General features: G+C 45.7%; 1 protein-coding gene across 1 annotated transcript in view; it reads right to left on the reverse strand.

Annotated features, from left to right (window-relative positions):
* The window catches only part of GRHL2 (grainyhead like transcription factor 2), a 60081-nt gene that overhangs the window by 15792 nt on the left and 22361 nt on the right, over positions 1-21928 (reverse strand). Inside the window, exons 4-8 of the mRNA XM_075270266.1 lie at positions 21290-21677; positions 19764-19816; positions 19480-19633; positions 5363-5474; positions 4235-4329 (exon numbers count right to left, since the gene is read on the reverse strand). Of these exons, the coding sequence (XP_075126367.1) occupies positions 4235-4329; positions 5363-5474; positions 19480-19633; positions 19764-19816; positions 21290-21677 (802 nt within the window). The remainder of the gene's footprint in view (positions 1-4234; positions 4330-5362; positions 5475-19479; positions 19634-19763; positions 19817-21289; positions 21678-21928) is intronic.

Raw genomic sequence — 21928 nt, forward strand, 5'->3', positions numbered from 1 at the left:
TATTATGACCCATAGTGTCTCCTGCACACAGTATTATCCTCCATAGTGGCCCCTGCACAAAGTATTATGTCCCTTACTGCCCCTGCACACAGTATTATCCCCCATAGTGGCCCCTGCACACAGTATTATCCCCCATAGTGTCCCCTGCCCACAGTATTATGTCCCATAATGGCCCCTGTACACAGTATTATCCCCCATAGTGGCCCCTGCACACAGTATTATCCTCCATAGTGGCCCCTGCACAATGTATTATGTCCCTTACTGCCCCTGCACACAGTATTATCCCCCATAGTGGCCCTGCACACAGTATTATCCCCCATAGTGGCCCCTGCACACAGTATTATCCCCCATAGTGGCCCTGCACACAGTATTATCCCCCATAGTGGCCCCTGCACACAGTATTATCCCCCATAGTGGCCCCTGCACACAGTATTATCCCCCATAGTGGCCCCTACACACAGTATTATCCCCATAGTGGCCCCTGCACACAGTATTATCCCCCATAGTGGCACCTGCACACAGTATTATCCCCCATAGTGGCCCCTGCACACAGTATTATCCCCCATAGTGGCCCCTGCACACAGTATTATGTCCCATAATGGCCCCTGTACACAGTATTATCCCCCATAGTGGCCCCTGCACACAGTATTATCCCCCATAGTGGCCCCTGCACACAGTATTATCCTCCATAGCGGCCCCTGCACAAAGTATTATGTCCCTTACTGCCCCTGCACACAGTATTATCCCCCATAGTGGCCCCTGCACACAGTATTATCCCCCATAGTGGCCCCTGCACACAGTATTATCCCCCATAGTGGCCCCTGCACACAGTATTATCCCCCATAGTGGCCCCTGCACACAGTATTATCCCCCATAGTGGCCCCTGCACACAGCCAGGATTGGCAAGTGAATAGTGGCCCTAACGGCCTATTTAAAAAAAAACCAAAAAAACGCAGCGGTAGCGGCTGTCGCCGGGCCCCCTAATGGCCCGGGCCCTGTGGCAGCCGCCTCCGCTGCCTCTATGGTAGTTACGCTCCTGGTCAGGTGGGTCAATAAAGACGTCCGTATTATATGCATATGCCTTACCCAACATATAGGACTGTTCTAAAGTTAAAGAGAATGTTACATTAGACATAATTTTTAAAGAATCTACTAAAAAAAAAATCTTGAAATTTTCAGCATTTTCACTTCAGCCACTGAATTTAATAAATAGCTTGATGCTTCCTGTTCTGTAGAGATCACTTTGCAGCAAAGACAAGATTACAAGACCTCTATTATACAGATAAAGACAATAATGCAAAATCCAACACTGGCAATAGGTGATATCACAGCTCACCTCCTCCATCTCCCTGCACAATGACTGTTGCACATATCAGTGAGCATGCCCACAACACTGGCCCATAAAAATCAATGGGGCTAATTTTTTTCAAGACATCAGTCTTGATAATCACTTTGCATGCTGGAGGTGGAGGCCTTGTCATAAATTAGCTGCATCCTCCAGAAAACTATGCCAGCTTTTTGCTGGAGTAGATTTCTGACATTATGATATATCCGAGAAGACTGATGACCCCATCATATTCCCTTTGAGAAAAGCGTGTAAAAAACTTAAAAAGTTGCAATTTGTGCACTAAAATGTGCAACTTTTTCCATGGTGTTTTTTGGTAAATAAGCCATGATAAATCAGACCCAATAAGTCGTCTCCAGATTACAGGTTCCTACAGTCCATGTTGCTGCTATAAGGGAAATCTCTAAAGGATATTAAATCAAGTATGGTGGCTGCCCCCATAACATCTGGAAAAAAAAACAGAATAAAAAACAGAGCTAAAAATTGTATAGATGGGTTCCTAGGAGCCCTGACAGTGTTCTACACTATGTTTTATAGATAGGTTCCTAGGAGCCTTGACAGTATTCTACACTATGTTTTATAGATAGGTTCCTAGGAGTCCTGACAGTGTTCTACACTATGTTTTATAGATAGGTTCCTAGCAGCCATGACAGTATTCTACACTATGTTTTATAGATAGGTTCCTAGGAGCCCTGACAGTGTTCTACACTATGTTTCATAGATAGGTTCCTAGGAGCCCTGACAGTGTTCTACACTATGTTTTATAGATAGGTTCCTAGCAGCCATGACAGTATTCTACACTATGTTTTATAGATAGGTTCCTAGGAGTCCTGACAGTGTTCTACACTATGTTTTATAGATAGGTTCCAAGGAGCCCTGACAGTGTTCTACACTATGTTTTATAGATAGGTTCCTAGGAGCCCTGACAGTGTTCTACACTATGTTTTATAGATAGGTTCCTAGGAGCCCTGACAGTATTCTACACTATGTATTATAGATAGGTTCCTAGGAGTCCTGACAGTGTTCTACACTATGTTTTATAGATAGGTTCCTAGGAGCCCTGACAGTGTTCTACACTATGTTTTATAGATAGGTTCCTAGGAGCCCTGACAGTGTTCTACACTATGTTTTATAGATAGGTTCCTAGGAGCCCTGACAGTATTCTACACTATGTTTTATAGATAGGTTCCTAGGAGCCCTGACAGTGTTCTACACTATGTTTTATAGATAGGTTCCTAGGAGCCCTGACAGTGTTCTACACTATGCTTTATAGATAGGTTCCTAGGAGCCCTGACAGTGTTCTACACTATGTTTTATAGATAGGTTCCTAGGAGCCCTGACAGTGTTCTACACTATGTTTTATAGATAGGTTCCTAGGAGCCCTGACAGTGTTCTACACTATGTTTTATAGATAGGTTCCTAGGAGCCCTGACAGTGTTCTACACTATGTTTTATAGATAGGTTCCTAGGAGCCCTGACAGTGTTCTACACTATGTTTTATAGATAGGTTCCTAGGAGCCCTGCAGCATTCTACACTATATATTATAGATACATTCCTAGGAGCCCTGACAGTATTCTACACTATGTTTTAGAGATAGGTCTCTGGAAGCCCAGAGAATACTACAGTACACTATGTTTTAAGCCATTTAAGCCAGTGTGAACCAAGGTGTGATTCACACTGAAATTGTTTGACTTGAAAAGAATCTTGGTCCCGAAACCAAAAGAAATCTTGAAAGGTTCACCCATCTCTGGTCATGACCTCAGCAGTGACCCCAGGTACATGACATCACAGAGGAGACAGAGAGAACAGAGCACTCCATCTAAAAGAGGTGAGGGAAGGGGAGTATAAATCTTTTTTGTTGTTGTCAACATGGCCATAATACAACATGGGAACTCTTCTGTATTCATGTAACTAGTTATACAACCTATAACCAGTGTAATAAAGACACTAATGTAATGACAGGAGGCCCTAGTGAATGACTAGTACCCAGGACACCATGTTCCATACAGTCCTAAATGTCCTCAAAGAGTTTACTAGCATCTAGTAATATATAAGCAGGGACTTTTTATTTGGTATAGCTGCCTCTTTCTTGGAGTTTATAGTCTAGAATTTGATGAATGATAAGACAAAGGTCATTATGAAAGAGAACGCTTCATTACGGCAAGTCTCAACCAGTTTTCAGCATATAACCATCAGAAAATAAAAAATATGGACTAAAGTTCCAGGAATAGCATACCAGGGATGTCTACTATATAAAGCACATATCCTTATAGCTATCAGGACTGTACCCCTAAACCACCTTACCAGGGCTATACACAGAGGAGATGGGGCCTCGTAGCAATCCCCTTAACCACCTTACCAGGGCTGTACATAGAGGAGAGCCGGACACATAGCAAACCCCTTAAAAGGATTTTTCAGGTTGCAAATTTTGATGATGTATCCTAAAGATAGGTCACTAATATCAGATCTCTGGGGACTCTCACCCCTGGCACAGCCACCGATCAGCCATTCTCTGAACCTGATACACAGAGAATGGAGCAGGAATCAGACAGCGCTGTTCTCCGTTTAGTAGTAGAACTGAGTCACTGCAGCTTAGGTCTCATTCAAGTGAATGGGAACTGATATGCAGTACCTGATCTGGCCACAACACAGAACAGAGCTATCTGCTTCCTGCTCCATTCTCTGTGTATTAGCTGCTGAGAATGGCTGATCAGCGTGGGTGTGTATTTATCTGATATTAACATTTTTAGTCCAGAACCCCTTTTACCTACCTGGCACAGGAGGACATGAACAAGTTGTACAATGTTAGAGAAACATGGATGCTTCCAATTGAAAGCGGCTGAGCTGCAGTACCCAACACAGCTCATGTACAACGGGTTGACTGTTACCTTGGCTTCTTCATTTACATCCCAGGTGAAGGACACGGCATTATAAGCGATTTCTTCAATGTTTCCAATAGTGTTAAAACTTTCCTTGTAGTCAGCTGTCAAAAAGATTGGAAATGTATTAACCAAAAGCTGTCCATGATGGCCTTCATTGAAGCAAGGAACGGGAGTATAAGGTTAGTGGACCCCCTACCCCAGAGCCCTGTATAACTAGGGACACACCGGTAGAGACAGTGCCAATATTCGATAAAAGATGGGATCATAAAATGGTGATGCTGCCAACTGTCCCAATGATCCCGCAGGAGGCCCTGGCATAGGATGGCAGAAGAAAAGTGCACAAGGTATAAAAGTCAAAACCTTTGAGGCGGACTCTATCATTAAAAAGAACCAGTCAGGGCAATTTGGGACACTAGGTCCTTATGGACCAGGGGTTTAGTGCCCAAAATTGCCCTGACAGTTGATACCATAGGTTTTATTTAAACATATAGTACTGTGCAAAAGTTTTAGACAGATAAAAATCGCTTAAAATAATGCTTCAAGTAATAATGCTTTCAGAAATAAAAGGGTTAATAGTTTATTTTTGCCAACTAACATAATGAGGTGAATGAAGAGAAATGTAAATTCCATCAGTATTCGGTGTGACCTTTGCCCTTTGCCTTCCATCAGTTCTTCTCGGTACTTGCAGACAGTTTTTGGCAGAACTCAGCAGGGAGGTTGTTCCCGCCATCTTGGAGAACTAAACCCAGATCTTCTGTGGATGTAGGCTTGCTCCAATCCGTCTGTCTCTTCATGTTATCCAAGACAGACTGGATGATGTTGAGTTCAGGGATAAATCTGTAGCCATATCATCACTTCCAGGACTGCGCCTCCAAAGGGCAAAGGTCACACCAAATATTGATGGGATTTACATTTGTTTTTTTTATTCACTTCATTTTGTTAATTGACAAAAATAAACTATTAACCCTTCTATTTCTGAAAACATTCTTATTTTGCAACCTCTCTCTCTCTCACACACACACACACACACACACACACACACACACACACACACTCACACCTGTCTAAAACTTTTGCACAGAACTGCATAACTTTACAGTAAAAGGGAAAAATACATTTAGATTCTATGGTTACCAATGTCGAGGACGCGCTGTTTGGCTGTGTGCTGGCGGGAGTGCCAGTATTTCCAGTACTTTAATTGTTCATCGCGGTTCTTGTCCTCGCTAAAAACAACCATGATCACACTCTGCGGAAAAAATGATGTAAAATATTACAGATAGCATACAGAAATACTGATTTAGCAATTAAATCCACATTATGATTAAAAGACTTTATAACTGAGTCATTCATGATGTTAAGGATGCCGCCCTCTATAGGGTGCTGTACAGAGTGCACTCTGTTCTCCTAATTCCATCCAGGAGATTAGATTTGCATATTTTTTACAGATAGCATAGACAGACATACAGCTGGGAGAAGCCGGACACTGTATTGCCTATTGCCTTAATCTTACTTAGACTCTGTTCACACTAAGGGCTTGTTCACATCTGCGCCCGGTCTCCGTTCTGCAGGTTTCCGTTTCCTGCGCAAAACAGGGGCAGGAGACGGAAACCTGCCGGCATGTTTCAAGCCCATTCATTTGAATGGGCTTGAAAAGTCTCCAGCCGTGAACGGCGGTGAGCGTTTTATGCTCTCCGCAGCAAAACCGTTTTTTTTTTAACCCGGACAGAGTCGGACATGCTGTAAGGGTGTGATGTAGTAAACTGTCAGGAACTAACTTTGGTCAGTAGGTGGCAGCAAATTAATAAATGCCCATAGGGAATTAATGCAATTAATTCTTCAGAATGTAAATATTGTTCGAGGTTGCAAACTCTGATTACAGATAATTACTGGGACATTTTGGACTCCTACAAGCCTGGCAGTGTGCTGGGATTGCAGTTTTGATACCTTGCACTGGAGATAGTCTTTTGCATCATCCATTACCAGGAAACAGGAAGTAGAGTTCTGTGGAGAGAAGGGTCCTGGCTGGAGGTGATGTGCTGAGGGGACAGTGGAGACCTGACATGCTGGAAGGCAGCCTGTGCTCTGCTGGATGGAAGAACTGCCATGCTGGCTGTGGACTGAGTCTGGAGACACAGAGTCTGTGGTGCTACTTTTGGGACTGAGTCTGGAAAGCTCTGAAGCTCAGAAGGTAAAGGAGACCACATGAGAGGAAGGCCTCAAGGACTTGTAAGTACGGCTTGGCCGCGTCCACGTGGTGAAATATAAGGGACTCTTACGCTGACACCTTATCATCTGGGAAATTGGCCTGTCTGTTAAGTGGAGAGCTGGAGCATAGGATATAACTGTACTTTTATGTGAAGACCCCATTTCACTGTGGATTACAAATAGTATTGCGCAATACTTAGGGTGCACCCCAACGAGGGACCGATCCAGGAGAACCGTGTTCTTAAAGGACTTGTATCTGGTACCTGTTAAGTAACTGTGGGAACTAGGAGTATAGTGTTAGTTTGCTGCAATATTCTGTTGCATATTAGTTTGTATTTCTTCTCTGTTTATACCGTGTTACATGTTTTCCCAGGTCGCTATTCTGTGACTTATTCAGTAAACTTTGTCTTGGGGATTAAAACACTGTGTGCGTCTGTGTGGCATCGTGTACCTGCTGAACCTGTGGGCCCAGCCCTTGGTCCTCTTTCATTTGGCGCTGCGAGCAGGGTACATTGATCGCCATGCAGAACGCTTCAGAGTCCGGGGAAGCTCCACCTGAGGCCCCAGTCAACCCTCCTGCCATGGCAGCAGCTCCGATTATGTGTCTGCCTGCAGGGGCGATCTTGAGTCAATTAGTACGATATGATGGTCAGAATAGGCCACTAGAAGACTGGGTTGCACATCTTAAAAGCACCCTCCGGTTATATAATTTGGCTCCTGATCTGCAATCAGATGTGGCGCTGAATGCCTTGGAAGGAGATGCCCGACGCACTGTAATGCTGCGCCCTGAGGAAGAAAGGAAGACACTGGAATCTATAATCTCGATCCTCGAGTCCATTTATGGAGAAACATCCAGTACCGGTAGCCTTAGATCCCGCTTCTTCACTCGCTTCCAGCGTGAAGATGAGACCATCCCCCAATTTGCCAATGCCCTCCAGGAGATTTGGTCACATGTACGAAAGAGAGAGGCCAGGGGTGCTAATGACCTTGGAAATGGAGATGAAATCCTCCGGGATCAGTTCATCCTCGGTTTGCGAAGCCCTCCTCTGCGCCAGGTGCTCAAGGACCGTATCCGGGTGGATGCTACTTTACAGTTTCAGAGGATACAAGCAGAAGCAGTGGCTCGAGATAAAGAAGAAGAGTATGGAGTGTACAACGTGAGAATGCAGTCTGCAGCAAGTCAGAGAACTCCTTCCAATGAAGAAGATTTGCGAGAGTTGGTGAAGGTACTTAGCACATCGGTGGGAGAAATTCAGAGACAGTTGGAACGGTTACAGGCCCCAGTTCCGCCTGAACACTGGGAAAGGGGTGCTGCTCTGATGGCTACTGCACCATGTCAAGCTCCTCTGGAGGAGGGAACAAGAAACTTCACCATGCATCACCCCAGTCCGTATCCACCTACACCTGGACAGACTTGGGGTTCTGCAAGTTATTCGAGGGCAAGGGGCCCCCAGTGTTGGATATGCCAAGAAAGAGGACATATCGCCCGGCAATGCCCGAGGAACCACGCAAACCCAGAATGTCTTCCGTTAAACGGGAACTCCCTGTGGCAGCGGGGCATGCCGCGGGGGAAGTAAAGTGCCAGGACGCCCCTGAAGACCCTCGGGACCTTGTGGCCGAAAGCCCTTACTTGGAAGTGCTGATTGAAGGACAATGGGTGAGATGTCTTATAGACACAGGATCAGAAGTAACCACGATGCCTTTGAAATTCTTTGAGAGAAACTTCGGCCATCTGATGAAACCTGAGAAGGACACTTTGATTAAGTTAACGGCTGTGAACCAGACTGCTATACCTGTGTTCGGAGTAGCTTGGATGAGAATAGAGCTATGCGGACAAGACGTTGGCAAGAAGGGAGTGGTGCTGGTGGAGAAGCCAGCTCGAGATGAAGCCCCAGTCGTACTGGGAATGAATATCCTGCGAGAACTAGATCAAGTCATGTTTTCAAAAGAGGGCCCTGGTTATTGGAAGAAAGCAACTTCCCATAAGCCCACCCGGAGAGCATTCCAGCGCTTGATCAGAGCATGCGGTATCTGTAAAAGCACCCCTGTGGGTAAACCCATTGGAACAGTATATGCTCCATATGGGACTACTTGCACCGTACCCCCACGTCAGGAGAAGATAATACGTATGCCGATTGGAGGAAACCGGAAGCTGAATGGCATAGATGTGCTAATTGAACCCCTGGGCTTGTCAGAAGCTAGCCGAAGTCCAGTGATCGCCAGAACAATTGTATCAGTTGCAGATGGACAAGTGCTAGTCCGGTGTATCAACGTACATGATTATGAAGTTACATTTCATGCAGGAGAGAAAGTGGCTGAATTGCATGTGCTCCAAGCAGAGACACTCACAGGTAGACAGTTAGCCCTACGGGTAGTGAAAGGTGATGCTTGGACTTTGGCAGTGGACCAGAATTTTGAAGAGAAGCCCACACCTGAGTGGAATGGCCAGCGAATTTTGGAGCAAATGGAAATTGATGCAAGCCAATTCACCTCTGATCAAATGGAAAGAATTGAAGCCGTACTGTGGGAGTTTCAATCTGCTTTCTCTCGGAGTGAGGAAGACTTTGGGTGCACAACGGCCATTGAGCACGAAATATCCACTGGGGATACTCCCCCAATACGAGAAAGATACCGGCAGATCCCACCTACTCTCTACCAAGAGGTGAAGACCATGCTGTCTCAGATGATAGACAGTGGGATAGTGAAGGAAAGCCAAAGCCCATGGGCTGCGCCGGTGGTTTTGGTGCGGAAAAAAGATGGGTCCTTGAGGTTCTGTGTGGACTATCGAAAATTGAATGCAGCCACAGTAAAGGATGCCTTTCCTCTGCCAAGGATAGAAGAGTCATTGACGGCTTTGCAGCGTGCCAAGTATTTCTCAACCCTAGATCTGGCAAGCGGCTACTGGCAGGTACCTGTTGCAGAAAAGGATAGGCAGAAAACTGCCTTTATTCTACCGATGGGGCTGTACGAATTCAACAGAATGCCATTTGGGCTGACGAATGCTCCGGGTACCTTCCAACGTCTGATGGAACACTGCCTGGGTGAATTGAACTTCGAGTCGATACTGATATACCTGGATGACGTGATAGTCCATGCACCCACATTTGAAGAACATTTGAGGAGATTGCGGCAAGTGCTCAGTAGGCTCCGCGCTCATGGCCTTAAAATCAAACCAAGAAAGTGCCATCTCTTTCAAACCAGCATAGAGTATCTGGGACATGAGGTATCTGCTGAAGGAGTTCGTCCTGCAGATAGTAAGGTGGAGGCCGTGAGCAAGTGGCCTCAGCCCAAGACACTTCGGGAAGTGAGAGCGTTTTTGGGACTGGCCGGTTACTACCGAAGATTTATAAAAGGGTTTGCGAAAATCGCTGGTCCACTACATGAACTCTTGAGAGGGACTTCCCAGGGTCCGAAGACACGCCCTATCTCATGGGGGCCGCCTCAGCAACAAGCATTTGATGAACTAAAGAAGGCCCTGACTAGCGCTCCCATCCTGGCATTTGCTCAATTTGACAGGCCATTCATCCTGTATACCGATGGAAGCCTGCACGGATTAGGAGCAGTGTTAGCTCAAGAACAGGAAGGCCAAGAACGAGTCATCGCATATGCTAGTCGATCCCTACGGGACTCTGAGCGGAATCCGGATAACTACAGCTCCTTCAGGCTCGAGTTGTTGGCGTTGGTTTGGGCGATGACCGAGAAATTCTCAGGGTACCTGACCGGGGCCCATGTACTAGTACGAACAGACAATAATCCATTGGCCCACCTGCAGAATGCAAAGCTTGGTGCTCTAGAACAGAGGTGGATGGCTAGACTAGCGAAGTATAACTATACCATCAAATATCGTGCTGGCAAAGACAATACCAATGCTGATGCACTATCTAGAGTCACCTGGGAGGTGCCAGTCAGAGAGGTCGATGAAGAAAATGAAGGAACTGAAATACCTGATCTCAGTCGAGTGCCCCGACGGTCACCCTTGGCAAGCTCAAGTGGGGTGGCTACTGGTGGCACGGTGCTATTAGGGAAGACTGAAGAAGAATGGGCACAGGTGCAGGATGATGATTCGGACTTACGGAAAATAAAATACTGGGTTAAAATGGAAACCTGGCCTAATCTTGACATGCGAAGTCATTTGTCTTCAGACGGATGGAAACTGTTACAACAATGGGACCGGCTAATAATTCAAAATGAGGTCATGTATCGGAGAGTGTTCCTGCCGACAGATCTTGAAGAGAGGTGGCAAATAGTGATCCCAGGTGTCTTGGCCAGAAGAGTAGCCCTTGAGGGACATGAGAAGGGTGCCCACTTTGGAGCAGAGAAAACGTACAGGTGGGTGCAGAGATTCGTATACTGTCCCCGGCTGGAGCAAATTGTCAGGGAAGTGTGCCAAAAATGCCGAGTTTGTGAGCTGGCGAAACCTCCAGAGCAGCGGGCCCCCATTCAAGTGATTCATACATCCGCACCACTAGAAATTCTGATGATTGACTACATCTTAATCGGACAATCAGTGAGTGGGCATCAGTATTGCCTTGTGATGACGGATCACTTCACAAAGTTCTCTGTGGCAGTACCAACCCGTGACCAGACGGCAGAGTCAGCCGCCCGTGCAGTGTGCAGACACTTCATCCAGGTGTATGGATGCCCGAAACGAATTCATTCTGACCAAGGAGCTTGCTTTCAAGGGAAACTGATGGAAGAGCTATGTCGACTGTATGGGATGGAGAAGTCAAGAACAACTCCGTACCACCCGCAGGGCAATGGAGCCTGTGAGAGGTTCAACAAAACACTTCTACAGATGCTCCGTACTCTGGAAACAGATCGTAAAAGGCGCTGGCCTGAATATTTGCCCGAGCTGCTCTGGGCATACAATAATCGTGTTCATAACACTACTGGCTATACCCCGTACATGCTGCTGTTTGGTCGTCCTGGACAGGAAATCACGGAAATGAATCTCAACCCACCTTCTGAAGAGATAACTAGAACCGCTGACTCTTGGGTGCAGGAACACCGAGACAAACTGAGAACCATCCAACGGGTGGTCAATGAGAGATTGCAAAAGCAAGTCCCTAGAGATCATCAACCGGTGCAAACAGTATCATTGTTACCAGGTGAAAGAGTACTGGTTCGTGAAAAGCGGCCCACTAACAAATTGGATCACCGCTGGGAATCACAGCCCTACATTGTGAAACGACAAGTGTTTTCAGAAGGTCCAGTCTATGATGTCCAAGCAGAAAACTCTGATGGGCCAACTCGGAGGTTACACCGTAACATGCTGAGACCATGTCTTTCTGAGGGACGGTCCTTGCTTGAAAATACTGGAGAAGTTGAGCAAAGACGTCCAGACCCAGTGCGTTCAAGAGACACCGAGTGGTGGCTGGTCACTATGCCGCCTGTACAGACGAATGAAGTGCCTACTCCTGAATGTCCTGTGACAAATGATACCCCAGAAACTGCAGTACTACCCCGAGAGGAGTTGAATACAGTTCCTACACCAGTGACACCAAACCCAGGCATTCGCAGGTCGGAGCGCTCCACGGCAGGTATCCCCCCTCAGCGCTATGCAGCTGATGATTTTATTTGGTAGAGTTGTCGGGACGCCAACATTTTAGTGGGGTGGCATGTAAGGGTGTGATGTAGTAAACTGTCAGGAACTAACTTTGGTCAGTAGGTGGCAGCAAATTAATAAATGCCCATAGGGAATTAATGCAATTAATTCTTCAGAATGTAAATATTGTTCGAGGTTGCAAACTCTGATTACAGATAATTACTGGGACATTTTGGACTCCTACAAGCCTGGCAGTGTGCTGGGATTGCAGTTTTGATACCTTGCACTGGAGATAGTCTTTTGCATCATCCATTACCAGGAAACAGGAAGTAGAGTTCTGTGGAGAGAAGGGTCCTGGCTGGAGGTGATGTGCTGAGGGGACAGTGGAGACCTGACATGCTGGAAGGCAGCCTGTGCTCTGCTGGATGGAAGAACTGCCATGCTGGCTGTGGACTGAGTCTGGAGACACAGAGTCTGTGGTGCTACTTTTGGGACTGAGTCTGGAAAGCTCTGAAGCTCAGAAGGTAAAGGAGACCACATGAGAGGAAGGCCTCAAGGACTTGTAAGTACGGCTTGGCCGCGTCCACGTGGTGAAATATAAGGGACTCTTACGCTGACACCTTATCATCTGGGAAATTGGCCTGTCTGTTAAGTGGAGAGCTGGAGCATAGGATATAACTGTACTTTTATGTGAAGACCCCATTTCACTGTGGATTACAAATAGTATTGCGCAATACTTAGGGTGCACCCCAACGAGGGACCGATCCAGGAGAACCGTGTTCTTAAAGGACTTGTATCTGGTACCTGTTAAGTAACTGTGGGAACTAGGAGTATAGTGTTAGTTTGCTGCAATATTCTGTTGCATATTAGTTTGTATTTCTTCTCTGTTTATACCGTGTTACATGTTTTCCCAGGTCGCTATTCTGTGACTTATTCAGTAAACTTTGTCTTGGGGATTAAAACACTGTGTGCGTCTGTGTGGCATCGTGTACCTGCTGAACCTGTGGGCCCAGCCCTTGGTCCTCTTTCAATGCAGTACTTTGTGTCCGATTTAAAAAAAAAACGGTTTCGCCGCGGAGCGCATAAAACGCTCACTGCCGCTCACGGCCGGACTCGGCATGACAGGTTTCCGTCTTCTGCATGCAGAAGACGGTAACCTGAAAACGGAGCTCAGGCGCTGGTGTGAGCCCAGCGTAAGGAGTTTAATAGCCATGTAACAGACACTTTTTAACAGCCATCACAGAGTTGCATTAAACTCAGTTTATTTCATTTGGGCTATTCACACTGATTTTATGATGGTCCATTTTAATGGGCCACCAGAAAATAATAAGACATTAACCTATTTTTACCTGTAGACTCAAGTCTATTAGGGATCTATGAAAATGCCATGAAAAATGTCTGTTTTTCCCAGTAATTTTGCATCAAGTTCATCTGTATAGAGCCTTAAAAACATTGCAGGTACCTTATCAATATGAAAAAATATGGACACAGATAAAACCATCTCCTTGAGTCTGTCTGCAAGCACAGATAATACTACCTTCCTGTCTTTGCCTGTAAATAATATAGAGACATATCGGTAGGTAGTATCACCTCCTTGACTTTTTGTGTAACTTTAATAGTCACAGATAGTACAGCTTTCCTAATTCTCCCATTAATGTGGGAACAGATAGTACTGCCTTCCTAACCCTCTCATTAATGTGGGAACAGATAGTACTGCCTTCCTAACTCTCCTATTGATGTGAGCACAGAAAGTACTGCCTTCCTAACCCTCTCATTAATGTGGGAACAGATAGTACTGCCTTCCTAACTCTCCTATTGACGTGAGCACACATAGTACTGCCTTCCTAACCCTCTCATTAATGTGGGCATAGATAGTACTGCCTTCCTAACTCTCTCTTTGACTTGGGCAGATAGTACTGCCTTCCTAACTCTGTTTTTGACGTGGGCAGAGATAGTACTGCCTTCCTAATTCTCTCATTAACGTGTGCACAGATAGTACTGCCTTCCTACCTCACCCATTAATGTGTGTACAGATAGTACTGCCTTCCTAACTCACCCATTAATGTGTGCACAGATAGCATTGCATTCCTAACTCTCTCACTAATGTGGGCACAGATAGTACTGCCTCTATTTCTTTCTCATAAATTATATGACTATAGTATGGCTTCCCTGTCTTGCTCTGTGTGTGTCGTCTCTCTCTATTATACAAAAAATCACTGAAAATGTGTCACAGTCAGTAATGAAGCCCCTACATCTCCCATAATAGGGTAAAAAATAGAGATTTTTGCAGCACTTTCATAAAGAAGACATAATGGGAAAGTCTGTGCTGCCCAAACCAAGCTCCAGATCCTGCACTTTCAGCCTCTGCTCACTCCCCTCTCTCCGATGTCTTTCGCTCTACATGTCCGGACAGGATTTCTGTCACCACCAAACACTTTCTTAGGAAAGATTTTCACATTTGCAGCCACTCCTTGGTAAAATATACAAGTCTCTGCATTCCTTTAGCAGTTCCTGAGGTTTAATATTTCTTCCATGTTCATAGACTTCATAGTGAAGCATTTGTCATCAGTATATGGATGTACAAAGCCCAGAAACGTCCTTGTCTGGTCCAACCCTGCAGCCAACACCTAAACCCCAAACTATCTGGCAATGGGTTGCAGTGACTTCTTCAAGGCTCGTGATACACATGGATACACATGACTACTTTCTTCCACAGCTTGTCCTTGGGTTGTTTCTGGTATTGTAGACTCTGACTAGTGGGTTGTAAACAATGAGATCTTCTGACAGCCTTTGGGATCAATTTTTGTCTCGCTGCCTGGGCTGACCCGCACGTGTCCCTGGTTGGCTAGCTGGATCCAGCTCACAGCCCTTTAATACAAGGTTACCAGCTGGTTCCACCAAGAACTATACAATGTTGGCAAACTTTAGAACTAAAAGTGCCCATACACTTTTAATGGTGGTCAGCCAACACCTCTTGACTCCCTGTGACACATGCATGCTCAGTTTGTACCCATTCATTCCTCGCTCCCACATGATCTGTCAGGGATAGTCAGAACAGCCCCATACACAAGAAGTCCACAATTTTTGCAAAAGTTGAAGGATCTGGTCAACTTTTCTTTTATAAACGAGACCTTTGGTAAGATACTAGATCTCCACGAATGAGGGTTACTCTTTATCATGGTCTATCGGCCATACTAAGGTACAGTTCATGTCTTTTATGGGAAAAATCCCTTTAAAGAGGACCTTCACCACCTCCATTAATGTCAACTCTTTTCATCCTGTAATAGACACCACCACACTGATTCCAATACAGCTGGAGATTTTTCTCTAGCCCCCACCATTCCTGAACAATCAGTGCAGTTAGTTCTGGTACCCGATATGCTAACTAGAGTCTGTAATGTCAAGTGGGTGGTGTCAGACAGGACCAGACAAGGGGGCGTGACTCAGAGCTCCAGTCAGTGGTGGACAATGTTAACAGCTCACAATCCCTCTGCATTGCCTGCTCCTGTCTGACATATCCTACTTGACATTAAAGAGCCTACAAACCATATCAGGCACCATAACTAGCAGCACTGATAGCTCAGGAATGGTGGGGGACAGAGAAAAACATCTAAATGCTGCAGAATCAGTGGGAAAGCCGATAGTGCACTGAATTCAGCGCTCTGTCAGCTTTCCAGCAGTATATAGAACTGCCTGTGTCCAAATCGGTGAAAGGTCCTCTTTAAGATAGCTATAAAGTATACCCAGTAAGCCACATGTAACAATGTAACATTACTAAGACTTGTGTCTAAGCACAAGGATATATAGTTACCATAGGTTAATGTATAGAGGGTAAAAGCCATGTTATTCACCTCTCTTTTGTCAAAATGTTTACTAAAGGTATGGTTCCCTTTCCTTACAGCGAGTCTATAGAGTAGCAGCGGCCGCACTGCTCCCTCCTAAGATCAATGACAATCCTATGTGTCTGAATTTCGAGGAGAGGGCAGGAGGGAAGAGCAATGGAGTATCTGTCAATATTTGATCACGGGTTACCAAGTGACTGAACGACTCCAGAATGGCTGTCAGTGGTTACATCGTCTCGTTTCCAGTTAAAGAGCAGCAAACCCCACCACAATGGAGGTCTATGATATTATGGGATTGTTGTATGTGTCCTTGTATAGCGTCACCCACCATCCTACCCTCCGAAGGAAATATTATCACCTGAGAATATAGATATGATATACATTCACTACATTCAGTCCATTTGCAGATGAGCCCCCTAAGGCTCTGCTCAAACACCTGTAGCCGCAGCTTTATTGTACATGGTAACAAAGAGAAATTCAATAAGAACGGCTTCCCATTACAGCGCTGAACCATCAGCTATGCAAGCCACACTGAACAGTGAACAAAGTCAGTCGTGAGGCTTTCTATGCCTCAGGGCACGCCACATGTTTCTTGAGAATTGTAATTGCACATTAGACAAGTCATCATTTGGCTACAACTAATCCTCCCAATCCCTAAATACATGAACACTCAGCTTTGGCCAAGTGTGCATGTGTTCTAAATGGGAAGAAGGGTATAAGTGTCTACCAAACAGCCAGTTGAATCCCAACATGCATTGCCCTCCTTCCCCCAAGATCCGATGTGAGGGAGTCAGAATAACCCCATACACAGAAATATTCAGTCGGTCCGAGTAGTCATCTAATCTGTATCTTAAAGGGGTTGGCCAGGATTTTTTTCTGTTGGGGGCTCAAGACCCCCAACAATGGCCTATTCCTAGGATAGGTCCTAAATATATGTGATCAGTGGGGGGTTGGCTGCACAGATCAATTGTTTGGGGATGCGTCCTATCCCAATACTATACAAATTATGGCGCTGGCAGAAGTTGGCTCCATGCCCCGTATAGTGGTTGGGACTGGTTACTGCAACGCATCTTACATTGACCTATAATGTCAGCAGAGCCACATACCCACAAGATTGTTGTCTGATCCTGTAAAAATCAGCAGGTGTAGCCAACTGTGCTCTTATGTGTATAACCTTATATACCTTAAAGGGATTCTACCATTAAAACTCATTTTTTACTAGTTCGTCCAGTTCTTGTCGGTATGCAAATGAGTTCTTGTGCAGCACTGGGGGCGGGCCCCAGCACTTAAACAGCACTGGGGGCATCCCCAATGCTGCGAGAGAACTCTCCAGTGACGCCTCCATCTTCTTCAGCAACCGCCTCTTCATGCGTCTTCTTCCGGCGTTGGGGTCACACTTCGACGCCTCCGCAGTCAGCTCTGCCATCGGGCTGCAGGCAGAGCCGAGTGCACAGGCCGGCGGCCGTTTTTTGGAGGCCGGTTACACGCGCATGCGCAGTACGCTCCTGTAGTTCTATAAAGTACAGAGCGTACTGCACATGCGCACGAAAGCGGCCTCCAAAAAACGGCCGCCAGCCTGTGCACTCGGCTCTGCCTACGGCCCGCTGGCAAAGCCAACTGCGCAGGCGTCGAAGTGTGACCCCAGCTGGAAGAAGGCGAGTGAAGAGGCAATTGCTGAAGAAGATGGAGGCGTCGCTGGAGAGCGTTCTCTCGCAGCATTGGGGACGCCCTAAGTGCTGTTTGAATGCTGGGGCCCACCCCTAGTGCTGTGAGAGAACTCATTTGCATACCGGCGGCGGCACCGAACGGCGGGCCGGTGACAACTTCTAAAGGTAAGAGACGAATAAGATAAGATAATCCTTTAATAGTCCCACAGTGGGGAAATTTCTTAAGGCTATTCCGACATGTGAACTAGAAAAAAATGAGTTTTAATGGTAGAATCCCTTTAGGACTCTTCCTGGCAACCCCATTTATATGTGCAAGGTCCCCCATGTGCACTGCCAGCAGAAAACATATTTTTATTAATGTCTGATATGTTTTATTATATTTTGCACTGTTATACCCGGTTTTTGCACTTTCCAACTTTATGCTGGTTAGAAAAAGGTTAAAGGGTTTTTCCGATCTTGGAAAATCACTGCTGCGATGAAAATAAACGCTCCCTATCCCAACCCCATGGCCAGGACTTCACAGAACAACTCAGTCGTGCTGCCCTACACCGTTCCCATAATTCCTACAGAGGAGCCCCAGAAGCGGCGTAGCACTGCTAATTTATTTCTCTTCCTTATATAGCACCAACATATTCCGCAGCGCTTTACAGACATTGTCAATACTGTCCCCTATAGGGCACTCAATCTAAATTCCCTATCAGTATGTTATTGGAGCGGGTGAGTACCCAGAAGAAACCCTTGGTAATAAAGGAAGAACCTAAAAACTTCTTGCAGATGTTGTCATAGACACCAGCAATGCCACAATACTAACTGAGCCGCTATTACAGCTGAGCTATAAAATTTCCATAGGTTCACAGCTACAGATGGCGCATAGCGAGATGTCATACGCTTGATGTAGTGCCCATTCTCTTTATATGGCCAATAGCAACACTGCTCGGCTGTACCGGTAAGTCCGGGCCCAGCCTTAGTTGAGGGTCACATCTTCAGGTTAGTTAGAGGTAGGTAGGCCACAACAGGAGAACGCCTCAGGGGAATCTTTTAACATCACCCAAGTGCGACCCCCTCATCTCTGTACTGCCTTAAGGCGTATAAGAAGATTTGGTGCCAAAACCACCGTGACCTCAGAAGGAGCAAGTGGTAACAATTTTAGGTTTCCTCTATGCACAGCATCTCCATACTACCACATGTAATAGTATATTACTGTCTCAAGTGACTTATGCTAGGTTCACACTAATGTTGTGTTCTACGTTGTTCGGGTCCACTAGAGGAACTGGACAGTGAAAACACAGACACACCCACGGATCCCATCGACTTTAGTTTCAGTTTGAAAATGGCGGAGAGAAAAGTCCTCCATGCACGACTTTTCTCTCTTCCAATTTTCGGCGGTTTCTTCAATGGATGTGAACCCCGCCTTAGATTTTTGGCTCATAGCAGATTCAACTTTATGTAGACAGTGCAAAATAAATTCTGCAGTGTTTAAGGCTATGCCATTTCAGGGCTCGTTCACATCTGCGCCTGGTCTCCGTTCTGCAGGTTTCCGTTTCCTGCAAAAAACAGAGGCAGGAGACGGAAACCTGCAGGACTCTTTCATACCCATTCATTTGAATGGGTTTGAAAGATGTCCGGCCGTGAGCGCCGGTGGGCGTTTTATGCTCTCCGCCGCGAAACCGTTTTTTTTAAACTAGACACAGAGTCGGACATGCAGTACTCTGTGTCCGATTTTAAAAAAACGGTTTCGCTCACGGCCGGACCCGGTCTGTGGTTTCCGTCTTCTTGCATGCAGAAGACGGAAACCACAGAACGGAGTGCCGAACGCTAGTGTGAACCTAGCGTCAGCCTGTATTAGTAATCAGATTTTTCAGAATTTATGTATAGTTGTAGTTCCAACCCTCACCAGTAGGGGTTTAAAAAAATGACCATTTTTGTTTAGCACCAGCAGACAAAGACTGAGAGTAATAGGTAGACTATTGTTCGGAGGATGACATTGCTCACCCGGACTTTGCTGATAGGGTGTCTAAAACACTTGTTGCTTCCAGTTTCGCTCAGAGTGACGGCGTAAAACTGTCCTTTGTTCAAGTACGTCATCGGACCTTCCCCTTGTTTCTGGCGCAGAGACTTGGTGGCTTCTAGAGTATACTGAAATGTGCTGTAATGTGGGAAAACATAGCAGAGGATCCGGATTACTGGATAGACTAACTATATCTCCACTCTATCTTTACAGTCAACAAACTTTATGAGCCATACATGCCCTGGGACATGCACCCCTCACAGCATACCTCGCCGTTTGATCATACATGAAGTCATCCGCTACTGATGGAGTCCGATATTTCTGACATAAAAAAAAAAAAAAACAGAAAACACATTATAATCTATAATATCAATTTGTACTAACTTAGAAGTATTTGGATACAAGTTATGGCTCAGAACAAATGAGGTCTGGCTTAATTTGCAAAAACCGTATCGGCTGCAATACCAGTCACAGCCTAGGAACAAAAGTGGCGCTGTTAATGGAAAAGTGCTGATTTTTTTTTCGATTTTTTTTCTTCAACAAGATGCCTGTCCCGGAGTTCTACGCTATATTGTTTTTGCTCTGTATACAAAGTAAAGCGCAATATGTACTCTATAGCAGATATACACTTGTACACACTTTTACCCATCTTGACCTGAGTTTCTCCTCTGCTATATACATAGATTATATACATGAATATTTATCCTAGAAATTAGTGAGAAATATAAGCAAAAAGTACAGTTGTCAGTCTGAAGTATTTTCTGCCCAGCCCTGACATAAACAGACCTTAAGATATACAGGGTGGGGGGGGGAGGATTCTGCTGCAGCCAGTTGTCTTATAGCCAGAATCAGCAGGACAATGAGGAAGATGTGGAAGAAGGTAAAGATGTGGCATGGATAAAAGATTCATGAACACAGAAGAAATTTTCCTTGTATTCTTCTCAGATCATCTGTTCTAGCTGCGCTTTGGTGCCTACAAATCCTAGTGGACTGGCGGCACATGTAGGAGCACTCCTATACAAGTAATAGGCGTGGTGCAGCAGCCCCATCCACTGCATGGCGGTAGTTCCGGTGAACAACAATATTGGATCTGCAAGGGTCTGACAGGCAAGACCCCCGCAGATCAGCCGTTCAGTGACAGCATGGCTCTCAGCAATATGTGCTGCTCATTCTCAATAAAATTTGTAGTAGTGGGTACTGCACTGCTGCTCCATAGACTTCAAAAGGGACCTCCCTGCAGTACCAAATCCCATCAGTACAAATGATATAGTGAGAGAGCAGCTCATGGATACATTACTGGGAGCAGCACAGTTCCCAAATAGTGGATATGCAGGGTCTCAGCTGTCTACCCTTTAGTATCCACCATAAGAATAAGCTATCAATATTAGAAAGTGGAGAACTCCTTTAATAGTATTGTCCCCAACTGGACAACTCCTTCTCTGGACAGCAGAACTCAGCAGGGAGGTTGTTCTCGCCGCCATCTTGGAGAACTAAGTACAGATCTTCTGAGGATGTAGGCTTCCTCCAATCCGTCTGTCTCTTCATGTCATCCCAGACAGACTGGAGGATGGTGAGATCAGGGCTATATCTGTGGGGGCCATATCATCACTTCCAGGACTCCTCCTCCAAAGGTCACACCAAATATTGATGGGACTTACATTTCTCTGTTCTTCATTGACTTCATATTCTTAAACTATTAACCCTTTTATTTCTGAAAGCATTCTTACCTGCAGGCCCTGTATATGTGGTGTGTGATAGGTTTTATAGACGTGTATGGTATGGCTAGCTTCTTACCTCAGATACTGTCTCCTTAAAGCTTTCGTTGTAGGTGCTGTCCGGGGTACTGCGCTGATCATCTTTGAGGTAGTCTGTATGTTGACTGATGTGTGCTCCATAGTGAGTCTGCTCAAAAATAACCCCTCTTGGCTCCTCGCTCTCCGTCCTGTAAGTCACTGATGGGGTCATGAACACCGGAGTGAATTCCTCTGCTTTCACCACAGCGACTGAGGACGTAGGAGCAGATGTTGGGCTTCCAGATAAGTTGCTGTTATATTGTTCCCTCTTGGAGGATTCAACGGGTTCTGTGTTCAGGGAAAGGTTCACTGGATTGGTTTTCAGAACTTGTACTCGATTCTCTGCAGCAGGTAGGTTACTCTGGGACTCACTGGTTGGCACACCATTCCTATAGGGAACAAAATCCTCTTTAACTAATTCTGCATAGTTAATATTAAAGGAAGTCTGTCAGCAGGACCCAGCATATCACCCCAGCCCTGCAGATAGATAGGTTAGTGTCACCAGAACCAGCATATCACCCCAGCCCTGCAGATAGATAGGTTAGTGTCACCAGAACCAGCATATCACCCCAGCCCTGCAGATAGATAGGTTAGTGTCACCAGAACCAGCATATCACCCCAGCCCTGCAGATAGATAGGT

Source organism: Leptodactylus fuscus, chromosome 4 (genome assembly GCF_031893055.1).
Source record: "Leptodactylus fuscus isolate aLepFus1 chromosome 4, aLepFus1.hap2, whole genome shotgun sequence".
Taxonomy (NCBI): Eukaryota; Metazoa; Chordata; class Amphibia; order Anura; family Leptodactylidae; genus Leptodactylus; species Leptodactylus fuscus.